Here is a 13,105-nt window from a genome sequence, read left to right as displayed (position 1 = left end):
TTCAAGGGAAGTTAGTCCTTTCACTGAGAGGTGCAGGACCTAAACCAATAAGTCTCCATTCCAGGTGAAAACTCATGGTCCTTCATGAATGGAGGCGGAAATGAACTGCTCTTTTCTCCTGATCCAGAGCTCAGATTCTGCCTCCAGAACATTGGGTGGATTGTGTTGGCCACCAGGGGATCTGGGGAGGGACAGAGTGAAACAACACATGAGCCACCTGGAAATGAGGAAGAAAAGCTTTATTTTTTTCACAGGGTCAGGCACAGGCTCTGCTGACCATCAGCAGGTGCAGGAGGTGGGGACCTGTGAGATCCTGGAGATCAGACAGAAGGAACCCTCCAGAGAGAGCTCTGAACCCTGTGCAGGAACATCTCCTGGCTCAGTCTCAGCAAATGAGAATGGGGTGTCCAGGAAAGGATGTCTCAGGTTGGGGCTTTTCCTTGGCACTTGGGTCCTTGTTTCCTCTGAAATCACATGTGTCAACATCAGGAGGCCCAGTCAGCAGCAGCCTCCAGATCCCTGGCCACAGCCAGAGCACCTGGACTGCAGACCACCATCACCATCACAGGAGTTGGAGCTCTGGCGCCAGCAGCGGTGGGACCTGCTATGCCTGTGGGGGCCCAGGCAGCAGCTGCCCTCAGAGCGGGGAGCACAGCCCGAGGAGGCTGGAGGCAGACACTGTGCTGGGCTTTTTGGGGGACACTTGGGGGAGGGGCACTTGGGAGGGGGCTGGCACTGCTGCTGGTTCTGCTGGCAGGACATCTCAGCGGGAGGTTAGTGAACCTAGGCAAAACGAAATCACCTTGTCAGCCTGGAATCCACAGTCCAGTGTTTCCCCACTCTTGGTTTCCTGATCCCTCTCTTGTCAGGCCAGCTGCTTCTTAAGACAGGGCCACAGGAGGGAGAGGAACACTGATGTGGAGTTAATTTGATCATGCAAGATGCCGCCTATGTTGCTCTCCGCCCAGGATCCCATGGTGCCAATCTAACTGAGCATCTAGATTTTTGTATCTCAAAGGAAACACACAAGGGATGTACCCATTTGAGGAAAGTATTCTGAAAAGTGCTTATCACAGGAACCGTGTGTAGACACGAATAGAAAGAGCATGGGAAGTGTCATGAGCTCCTGTGAATTTGCAGTTCCCAGAATTCTTGTCTCATCCCAAAGGAACTCCTTCCTGACTCTTACATCACACCCCTGGTTACCTTCTCTGCAACCATTTTTCTGGGATTTCATTTCAGGCCCTTTTGGTTTCCACTTTTCTGCTATGATCTCAGGGTTCCTTTCCAGCATCTCGGGTAGAGTTCCATTCCCTGCTGGATACTCACCAAGTGCCAGGAGGGAGGAGAAGTCTGTTTCTGAGGAGGCTGTGAATGGAGAGCTCAGGGCAAGAGCCCTTTTATCCTGTGCTGCGTGTGTGATACATGACTTGAGCATGCCGCTGCTTTCACAATCCAGGGGAGGGTGACAGTCTGGCATGTTCCCAGGACTAGACCTCAAGCCCTTTTCCTGGGCACTTACATAATGTCCACCTAAGGAGTTTCCATCAAGAAACATGATGACTGTCCACACACCTCCTGCTAGGGCAGCTAGGAGCCTGGCAACCTTCCTTCCTTCCTTCATTGTTTCAGACCATCTGCCTCCATTCAGATTCTGACTCCCCTTCTTTCCTGGGAATAGGTACAGCGATGGAAGAATTCTGTTTTGTTTTGTTATCCCCCTATCCCACCTCCCTCCGCCACCATGTGGCTGGTGGGATCCTAGTTCCCTGACTAGGGATTGAACCTGTGTCCCTGTTTTGGAAGCTCAGAGTCTCAACCACTAGACTGCCAGGGAAATCCCAGAATAATTGTTATTGGATCATGAGTCTACCAAGACAGACACACAGACAGACAAATTAATAGATCATAGAAAAAAATTCCAAGTGGACCATGTTTCCTGGCTGCCCCAGTTACCAGGACCTTCAGAATAATCCACTGCTGCCTCCTGAGCTCCTTGCAGTGTGATACAGGCATGGGAAGGGGACTGACTGTACCTGTATCCTGTCTAGGGAAGTGAGCCCCTCTGGTGACCTCATGGCACCAGGCAGCAGCAGGCAGCTTCATGCATGGGAGCAGAGCCAAATTAGGTGTTGATGGACAAATAAATAAATTGACCTGAGCTGAAAAAAAGCTGTTGGTGCAATCATCTGAACTCAAAACTATTTGCACACTTAAGGAGGGAGATGGGAGGGAGGTTCAAGAGGGAGGGGACATAAAAAATAAAAACAGATCTGATATAACATCTGCAAGGGCACAGGTCAATCATGCATACATCAAAATTAATGTAATAATGAGAAATAAAACTCTATATGGTTAAAAAATTACTATTTGCACACTTAAATCTATTTTACTATCTACCATTAAAATATATAATTAAGGCTGTAAGCTTTAATAATCCATAGCTAATTTAAACAAGTTTTGCTATTATAATGATATTATATCATGGTCCTATATTTTCCTACAGGGCTTCCCAGGTGGTGCTAGTGGTAAGGAGCTTGGCTGTTGATGCAGGAGACATAAGAGACTCGGGTTTGATCCCTGGGTCCAGAAGATCCCCTGGAGGAGGGCATGGAAACCCACTCCAGTATTCTTGCCTGGAGAATCTCATGGATAGAGGAGCCTAGCAGGCTACAGTCCATAGGGTTGCAGAGAGTCAACTTAAGCGACTTAGCACACATATTTTCTTACAGAGGAAAATGTTCATGGCCTATTAACTAGTAAAAAGCAGGTGATAAAGCAGTGCACACAGTTAAGTGATTTTTTTTTTTTTTTTTTGGCCATGCCTGGCAGCATACAGGATCTAGTTCCCTGACTAGGTATCAAACCCAGGTCCCCTGGATTAGGAGATTGGAGTCTTAACCATTGGACTGTCAGAGAAGTCCCTATTAAGTGAGATTTTGAATGAAGTCTTTTTGTAGAGGAAGGTCTCTTATTCTATTATAACCATTAAAACCTCTAGAAATGGCTTCCTGCCTTTAGAAAATTTTGTTTTTCTCCCTCTACTCAACACTCACCCAACACTAAAGCCTAGGGCACCTGTACAGTATTTCAAGACCCTGTGCAGGAAGGACTTGGCATGGAGTGGGCCTTCAGAGTGTTAGCTCAGCATGGAGTTGGTGGAGATGGTGTGGAGGGAATTGTGGCCTCACTGACCTTCTCCTGTCTCCAGAGTGAGGTTCCTGACAGCCCTCAGGCCTTGCTTTCAGTCCCAGCCTCCCTTTCAGTTTGACCACTATTTGCCTCACTTCACTGAGAGCCCTACAACTGGATACTGGGTTGCAAAGGGGAAAATATGAGCTACGAAAAGAGACATTATTTTTTCTGTTGGACTCCATGGTGAGGATGCAGAAAGAGAGGATAGAAGGCAACTTATATTTATTTTCATCAGCTTTTCTGGATGGGGAATCCCTTTAGTAATGCCATAAACTATGGCTACTCCTTCCTGGTGCACTGGGGAAGTCTTACTATACAACTTGAGTCCCAACGTGATTACTCAGTCATGTCCTAATTTGTGGCATAATACAGAGATAAGTGGTCAGCCTAAAGGAAGTGGTGCTAACATCACTCTTGGGGTTCCTCTGAAGGTCCAAATTGACCTTGGGGGATGACCAGGAGGGGGATGTCACCCACTGTTTCTTCCCCTGCAGACCAGATTCTCCTATTGGTAGCCCTCCTTCTTCCTGAATATTTCTTCTCATCCAGTCATTAATCCCCAAGTTTCTACATTCAATAGACTTTAATGGTGTGTCAGCTGTGGGTCAGGGACTGGTCTCAGCACTGGGAGTACAGCTATGAAGGAAACATAGCCTGCCCTCACAGGATTGCCAGTCTAGCTGAGAGGAGGGACACCATGATGAATTACAACTGTCTATACGTTAAAGAGAGATTGCAGGTGCTGTGGCAGGTGTAAGGATAAGGCCTGAATCAGTCCAGGGTTCAGACCTCTGCAAAATGTGAATAGTTTTCCTCTTTGACTTGTTCAATAGAAGCAAGTACAAGGCTCTTTTTGGTCCAAATGAGTACAATCTCCATCTCGAGTCATTAGCCAACAACAGCTGAAAGGTAATAGTAATCTCAGTGGTGGAATAAGTTCCAAAACTTCTGGGTGGCTTTCAGTGTAAAGATTTCTCCATCTTCCTTAAAATGTAAGTGGGGACTTCCCTGGTGGTCCAGTGACTAAGACTCCACATTCCCAATGCAGGGGCCTGGGTTCAATCCCTGGTCAGGGAACTATATCCCACATGCTGCAACTAAAGATCCTGAATGCCGAAACTAAGACCCAGCACAGCCAAATAAATCAATAAATATTTTTAAAAACATAAGTGGACTTCTCTCTGGTTTCCTCCAGGCTCCATCCCTCGTTCCTTGTCTTAGGGGCACCGGGTTTAGTCCTGGAGTTGCTGCTCTCCCATTTTATATCCACCTCGGGGAGGAAATCCCTCTTCACAGCCCCTTACATTTCTCCCAAATAGGCCTTCAGATGGAGCAGATGTCCTTGGTGATGGAAGAAGATGCTGTGAGGCCATTAGGACAGTTCTGTGAGGACCAGTGTGAGTAGCTCATCTTCAGGAGCTGGGCATCCTGCAGTGTGGAGCTACCAGAGAGAATGCACTTTATTTCTGATGCTTCTTCCTTAAAATGCACTTGGAGGCATTACATCTCAATTCATCAATCAAGTCCATCATCTTACGTAAGAAATGAAACAAAGACAAACTTCTTCCTTCTTTCAGGGATGGGACCAGGAGGTGACAGAACTGTGTGAAGCTTCTGTGACCAGTGGCTCAATTTATTTTAGGGAAAATGGTGCAAAGGAGTGTGAAAATGCCTCCCAATCTTCTAATTGAGGATATTTCTTCCTAGCTTCCACATATCAAATTTCCTCCCCAGATGGTGTCTGACACTTTGAGGATGTAAAATGCGTCCTCATATGGAAATATTGAAAATATTCCATTGGATTAAGACCTTAAAATGATATTGGTTTGGGATTTTTCTTAGTATTGTATATATGTTTTATTTTTTAGTTTAACTTTCATTTTATATTAGAGTATAGTTGATTTACAATGTTGTGTTAGTTTCATTTATACATATATTTATTCTTTTTCAGGTTCTTTTCTCATATAGGTTATTACAGAATATTTGAGCCCCAACCCTAAAACCATAGCATCTAAATATCCTTAACTTCTAAAGAGCACATTGGAAGAGTCCCAGATTTCCTCTATGTATATTAAGAAACTGTAGAAGTATCTCTCCCATTAACACTGTCATATGAAAATAGAATGCCAGGAATTTTATGAGAAATGTCAGAACAGAGGGTGATTTTCCCAGCAGACTATCAAGGAAGATGGACATCAAGGGTGTGAGCTGGATCAGGACAGGATGAGCTGGGTGGATATGCGGTGATGAGAGCTGTCAGACTGGCTGGTATGGCCATGTGACACTCACCTTTGGAAATTCCAGGAAATAGTGTGGAGACACTTTGTGATTGTTTAGATGGTCATTTCCATATACTGTTATTTGGCCAAATGTATGTATTATAGTCTTATCTTGTACTCACAGGCTGAAAAAAACAGCTGATATTTAGATTATACATTACATGAGATACTCATAATTTGTAAAATTATGTGTCTTTTGGTAAATGTAAAAAAAAATACAGACAGTCTAGCAATTCTAAGGAGAATCTTGAAATAGTTGAGACATTATTGCATTCACACCAGACTAAAGGGAAAATAAAAACATATTATCATCTCAATAAATGCAGAGAAAGCATTTGAAAAAATCCAACCTCAATTCATGATTTTTTTTTAAATCTTTCAGAAAGACAACGAATCTTGTAGGGATTCCTTGGGAACATCCCCAACTTTATAAAGAGCATCCTCAACTTCATAATATTTTCATACTTGATATAGACAATGAATGTTTTTCTCCTAAAATCAGGAGCAAGGCAAGGGTAGATCTATGGAAAAGAACATAGGGTTCAAAAATAGACCCAGTATAGAGGATTAATTTATTTTAAACAAAGGTACAGAGGTGATTGAATGGAGGAAGGACAGTCATTTCAACAAATGATGTTGAAACACTTGGCCATCTCTGTATTAAAAAAGAATTAAAATTTACCTTATGCTATACACAAAAATTAACTCAACAAGGATATTAAACCAAAATGTAAAACATAAAACTTCTAAAGTAAAACATAATAGATGATCTCTTATGACGTCGGGTTATACAAACATTTTTTAGATATGGCAAAAAAGGAGTAATTGAAAAAGAAACCCTTGATAAATTGAACTTTACCAAAATTAAAAACACTAACTTTTCAAAAGACATTGTTAGGAAAATGCAAAGAAAACTCAGAGACTTGGGGAAAATATTTGCAGAATATATATCTTACAGAGTTATGTCTAGAATATAAAAAAAATACTTGAAAACTAAAAATAAGAAAACAGAAAATAGACATTCATATCAAAAAATAAAATGCATGGATGGCAAATAAGCACAAGAAAAGACACTGAACATCATTTGTCATTAAGGAAATGCAGATTAAAAGCAAAATGAGATACCACTCTATGCACATTAGAAGGGTTAAAAAAAATAACTGACAATACCGCATACTATGAAGGATGTGGAGCATTTAGAGCTCTTAGACATTGCTGGTGACAATGGAAAATTATACAACCAATTTGGAAAATAGTTTGCCAGTGTCTCATAAATAGAAATGTATACTCACCATTTGCCCCAGAGCCATATTCTTAGGTAACTGGCCAAAAAGAAATAAAATTTATGTTCAGAGAAAAACCTGTAAGTCAATGTTTATAGTGGCTTTGTTCATGATTGCCCTGAATTGCAAATAAACCAAGTGTCCTTCAACTGGTGAATGGATTAAAAATCTGATACATCCATGCAGTGGAATGCTACTTAGCAGTAAAAAAGGAATGAGCTACTACTATATGAAACAAAAGGAATGAATTTTAAATACATTTTTCTATGTGAAAGAAGTCAGGCTTTCAATGTCACCCGTGGTGGATTCATGTCAAAGTATGGCAAAACCGATACAATATTGTAAAGTAATTAGCCTTCAATAAATAAATACATTAAAAAAATCAATGTCACATATTATATAGTTCTAATTATATACCAACAAAGGTCTGTCTAGTCAAAGCTTTTTTTCTTCCAGTAGTCACGTATGGATATGAAAGCTGGACTATAAAGAAAGCTGAGTGTCAAAGAATTGATACTTTTGAACTGTGGTGTTGGAGAAGACTCTTAAGAATCGTTGGACAGTAAGGCGGATCCAACTAGTCCATCCTAAAGGAAATCAGTCTTGAATATTCATTGGAAGGACTGAGGCTAAAGCTGAAACTCCAATACTTTGGCCATCTGATGCAAAGAATTGACTCATTGGAAAAGGCCCTGATGCTGGGAAAGATTGAGGGTGGGAGGAGAAGGGGACGACAGAGGATGAGATGGTTGGTTGGCATCACCAACTCAATGGACATAAGTTTGTGTAAGCTCTGAGAGTTGGTGATGAACAGATAGGTGTGCTGTAGTCCATGGGGTCGCAAAGAGTCAGACACGACTGAGTGACTGAACTGAACTGAATTATATGACATTCTGGAAAAGATAAAACTATGAAGACTAAAAATAGATTGGTGGTTGCCCAGGGTTGGGATGGGGGAGGGAATATATTGGGGTGATGGACTTGTTCCATGTCTTAATTGTTGCAGCAGTTGCCTGACAGCAGTTATCTGTTAGTTAAAGCCCATGGAATTGTACACTCCAATGAGTGATTTTTTTAGAGTATGTAACATACACCTTGACTTACCTGGTGGCTCAGTGGTAAAGAATCCTACTGCCAAGGCAGAAATTCAGGTTCAAACCCTTGGTTGGGAGGATCCTCTGGGGAAGAAAATGGTGACCCACTTCAGTATTCTTGCCTGGAGAGTGTGGACGGAGGAGCTTGGTGGGCTATAGCCCATGGGGTCGCAAAGAGTCAGATACGACTTAGTGACTAAATAACAACAAAATATACCTCAAGAAATCTGACTTAATAATAGAAAAAATTTAAAACAGTACTTTTTAGGAATATATACAAATGTGACAAAATATATTAAAAGGGAAGAAAGAAAGAACATTAAGCACAAAATTCAGGATTTTGGTTATGTCAGTTGGCTGGGACATGGGATGACAGAGAACTCAGTAGGTCCATGTAATTTACTATAAAGTTATTATTTCACTTAGGTGGTAGACTTTTGTATGTTTTTATTTAAGTGATTGATAGATAAATTAAGAGGGGACATATGTGGACCAATGACCAGCATACATTAAAAACCAAGGATTATTGTTCCAGTCTACACCCAATATCTGATAATAAGAAAACTAAAGGACATAAACTCCAAGGAGAAATACCTTCCCAGGATACCACTTTGGGCCTTACTTTTCTCATCTTCCCCTTTTCACAACATCAGTCATAAATTGCCTATGAGAAGGGCTACTCCTTGCTTGTTTATTTGTTACTAATATGCGTGGCTCAGAAGGCTTGCCTTGGAGCTGGACCTCAGATAAAGCACTTCCTGCTCCAGAGCTCACATACACATTACTAGGTCATAAGATCCTCATTTTAGGCCAACCAGGTCAGTTTCTTTTCCATGTTAGTTTCTTCTCCATGTGAATCTGACATCTTCACAGTAAAGCATCTTTGGAGTCGATACATGCTTTGAGCTGTGAATTCAAGTGTCTTCCTAGGTCTTCTTAGGCTCATTGTGGACTCTGCTCTGAGAAGGAAAGCACTGGCTGTGAGGTGGGGGAGGTTCCAGGAGAATGTGCACGCTCAGACATGTCTGACTCTTTGCAGTCTGTAGTCCACCAGGCTCCTCTGTCCATGAGATTTCCCAGGCAAGAATACTGGAGTGGATTGCCATCCCTCCTCCAGGGGGTCTTCACCACCCAGGGATCGAGCTCGTGTCTCCTATGCCTCCTGCAGTGGCAGGCGAATTCTTTATCACTGAGCCACCTGGCAAGGTTCCAGGAGGGAGGTGTGAAATTAAGGAGCTCCATCACAAAGAGGAAGAGAATGGGCACATCAGGAGACAGGGACTAAGACAGGGACTCGGGGTGGGGCTGGGAGGAAGCCAGCTACCAGTCAGCTGGTGATGCACCAGGACCAGAAAGCAGCTCTAGTAGCAGGTTCTGAAATGATCTGAGTCACACTGACTGGGGACAAGTGTTACACCCAAAGTGTAGCCCCACAGCAACGCAGAGCCACACATGGCTGGGATAAAACATGGCCTCTGTGCTTATGTCTAGAAAAGCATACTGCAGGAAAAAATAATTAGCTCCCTTCTGCAGCTAGATTTGGACCCCAAGACTAAGTCAGTTCTCCCTCCCTTCTACCTACACATTTTGCCTTAGGAGGTTTTATACGAGCCTCATTTGATATCATAGACCTTAGAGTGGCTAAAGTGAAAGTGTTGGTTGCTCAGTCATGTCTGACTCTTTGTGACCCCATGGACAGTAGCCTGCCAGGTTCCTCTGTCCATGGAATTCTCCAGGCAAGAATACTGGAGTGGGTAGCCATTCTCTTCTCCAGGGGATCTTCCTGAAATGATTTTTAGTGTTCACTCTAACTGGGATATCGGGTTGAAAATATACAACAGCCCCCCTGTCTAGGACCATTTATGTTCTCACAAGTATCCTGAAAGAACTTTTGGAATCACTGATTCAAAACAAGTAAATTGTACATTGATGAGAAAAAGGACACCATAGCCTTTGCTATTAATTTTGTGTCTATAAACAGGTAGCTAGTCCTTTAAGCTTATAAGAAATTGGAATGCAATGTGATACATTTGCTATAATAAAGTTTTATATAATTTTATTTAATTAAATTTAAGTATGTGAATGCTGAAGTGTCAATGATAAATTTATTTTTGGTAAGTGTAGTATAATGTATTTTTCATATTGGAGATACAGTTTGATGAGGAATAGATATGTATTGTCACCAGTAAATTCAATGGGAAAATAGCACTCAGACGGGAAAGAATCTGCCTGCAATGTAGGAGACCCCGGTTGGATCCCTGCGTCGGGAAGCTTCCCTGGAGAAGAGAATGGCTACCCAATCCAGTATTCTTGCCTGGAGAATTCCGTGGACAGAGGAACCTGTCAGGATACTGTCCATGGGGTCACAAAGAGTCAGACATGACTGAGCAACCAACACTTTCACTTTAGCCATTATAAGGTCTATGATATCAAATGAGGTTCATATAAAACCTCCACCATGGTCAATCTTAAAATTACCAACCGTTTTTGTAAAATGGTTCATTATTATCATTTGCACAATTTTCCTTCCTTAGCTCTTCCGACATCTGAACCACTTCCTTCTATTCGCTTCTACGGTGTTAGAATCAATAGTGCACATTGGCATGGACACAACAGAGCCTCAGTGAAGAGTGGACTTTGCCCCATCTCCCCTTCTCCTCCTTCTTCTTAATAATATCAATTGTGAATCTCGTCACATCTAGAGCTGTAGGCCCCTTCTTAGTGGGACTCGACTACTGCTGCCCATGCTGCCACATGGGATAGTGAGGTTCTCTTAGGAACCTGTCTATCTTAGACAAGAACTGGCTCCCACCTCCATCCCATACCCTACTCATCTTCCATCTCCCTCAGGACAATGACCTTGACCAGCTGTCACCAGACTTCAGAGAACACTGGAGTCTCCATTACCCTTTGGGACTTGCAGTGCAATGTGGGGACAAGGGGGATGGACTATCACAAGCTAAAATCTTAGGCTTGAGGTCTTTGTAAACAAATCTGTGATAGTACATATCTCAATAGATCAATATACTTATTTGTCTAGGGACGTTCCTGGCCACCCAGAGGTTAGGACTTCACTTTCCAATACAGGAGGTGAGGGCTCAGTCCCTGGTCAGGGAGCTAAGATTTCATATGTCTTGTGCCCAAAAAACCAAAACATGAAACAGAAGCAATATTGTAACAAATTCAATAAAGACTTTTAGAAATTATTTTAAAATATATATTTACTTCTCTGTGTCATGATCTATTTAACCTGTGAGATAATCAGAGAAGAAACCTGTCATACATCCCTCTATATTATTCTTGTCAAATGAAGTAAAATGGGCAGAGCTTGGTCTAAGAATGGAAGTGAATGAATGACTAAAGACATAGCAATAAGTCCAGAGCAGATCTGAGTAGCAAGCGGTTCAGCAGTCACAGGGACATCCTGGTTCCACCTTCGTAGAACTTTAGATTCATGCCCAGGAAGACACGAGGCAAGCACGTAGGAAGTGTGTGATGTCATTGCCCTCCCCCTTGTTGTGAAAGCAGCAGGATGCTCGGGCCGTGTATCACACACCCAGCACAGGATAAAAGGGCTTCTGCTCTGAACTGCGCATCCACAGCCTTCTCAGGAGCATCCTTCTCCTGCCTCCACTGCAACGGTGAGTGACTGGAGGGGACAGAGCCTCAGCTAGGAGTGTGGGGAAGACAAACTCGGGGTTGGTGGGGAAGAGGAAAGCAGAGGTGTCTGTGGAGGCAGCAAGAATCAGACTTTGAGGGGCAACTGGGGACAGGGGACAGTGAGCAAGGACCTGTGTGGGAGGCATTGGGGTCTGGGACACATGGCTCTCAGCAACACCCCCACACTTCATCCTGAAACACATATGTACCCAGAGACATCCTCCATGGGTCACTTCCCAGTGGGGTGTGTTTGCCTCCGTGTTTCTATGGGGCCCACTTAGAGGATGACAGCATGGTTCTGGGAAGGCGTAGAGAATAAGGGAATTGTCTTGCCAGGTCAGTTGAACTTGAGATCCATTTCCACTTTCCTCCTGAACATCACAGCTCAGGAGGCAGCTGGGATTAGGAGCATAGGCCCTAGTAAGACCGCTCACAGGGGAGACAGCGGCCTGGAGCTTGTGCGCTGATCTTTTCTCCTTGAATGTGTCCAGGCTCACTGACCTCCTGCCGAGATGTCCTGCCAGCAGAACCAGCAGCAGTGCCAGCCCCCTCCCAAGTGCCCCTCCCCCAAGTGTCCCCCAAAAAGCCCAGCACAGTGTCTGCCTCCAGCCTCCTCGGGCTGTGCTCCCCACTCTGAGGGCAGCTGCTGCCTGGGCCCCCACAGGCGCCCCAGGTCCCACCGCTGCCGGCGCCAGAGCTCCGACTCCTGCGATGGTGACCGTGGTCTGCAGTCCGGGCGCTCTGGCTGTGGCCAGGGATCTGGAGGCTGCTGCTGACCTGGCCTCCTGATGCTGAGACACATGATTTCAGAGGAAACAAGAAGCCAAAAGCCAATGAAAAGCCCCAGCTTGATGCATCCTTTCTTGGACACCCTGATCTTTGCTTCCCAGGCTGACTAGCTGAAATGTTCACAGCAGGGTGGTACGCTCTCACTAGAAGGCTCTAACGTATATTTCCCAGGAGCCCGTGGGCTCCCCTGCTCTGTGCCTCACAATGTTCTCACCGCTGTTTGACCCCATAGAGAAATAAAACCTCTTCTCACACCACATGCCTCTCACCTGTCCATTGACTGCTCCACCCAAGGCTGCCCGGTGGGCCCCTCCCTCGGTTCCTGAAGGTCTGGCTTGCCTGCACCAGGGAATGATCCTGGCAGGGACCTGGCACATTAATAGGTCTGCTTTTTCTCACATGGGTTTGTGGGGCTCGCCCAGTGGGAGTTTTGGGGGTGGCAGGTGGGAGAAGAGGAGCTGTCTGGTTGCTGAGAACACTCTCAGAAAAAGGCGATGTATAACATGGGAGAGGAGGGACGAGCTGTCCTCGGAATCCGTTTCTCTGTTGAGGCTAGTGTGAAGGATCAGACATTGAGGAAAATGAGACCAAAGAGGATGGAGGACTTGGAGGCAGAAAGAAAGACCTGGTGGAGAAAGAGTGAGTTCATCTGAAAATAATGAACTTGGGAGAGAGAGATGAACTGGTCAGGCAGTGAACTCTCAAGAAACCCAAAGTGAGGGCTTTCTTGGAAAGAATGCATGAGGCATCCAGCAAATGAGAGCCTCTCGGCTTTGAGAAAACTGAGAAAAAAAGAGGACATGAG

The 13,105-nt window shown here is 44.1% G+C and overlaps 2 protein-coding genes across 2 annotated transcripts; one reads left to right on the top strand and one right to left on the bottom strand.

Moving 5' to 3' along the window:
- Positions 1-498: 498 nt before the first annotated feature.
- On the bottom strand, positions 499-762 carry LOC138074522 (late cornified envelope protein 3B-like). Its single transcript, XM_068966684.1, has one exon. The coding sequence runs from the start codon at positions 760-762 to the stop codon at positions 499-501; it is 264 nt and encodes an 87-aa protein (XP_068822785.1).
- A 10,676-nt stretch (positions 763-11,438) lies between these two features.
- LOC138074532 (late cornified envelope protein 3B-like) lies at positions 11,439-12,287 on the top strand. Its single transcript, XM_068966698.1, has 2 exons — positions 11,439-11,492; positions 12,003-12,287. Exon 2 carries the CDS (start codon positions 12,024-12,026, stop codon positions 12,285-12,287), a length of 264 nt encoding a protein of 87 aa, XP_068822799.1. The 5' UTR covers positions 11,439-11,492; positions 12,003-12,023.
- Positions 12,288-13,105: the final 818 nt, after the last annotated feature.

Source organism: Capricornis sumatraensis, chromosome 2 (genome assembly GCF_032405125.1).
Source record: "Capricornis sumatraensis isolate serow.1 chromosome 2, serow.2, whole genome shotgun sequence".
Taxonomy (NCBI): domain Eukaryota; kingdom Metazoa; phylum Chordata; class Mammalia; order Artiodactyla; family Bovidae; genus Capricornis; species Capricornis sumatraensis.
This window is presented reverse-complemented; position numbering and strand designations above follow the sequence as displayed.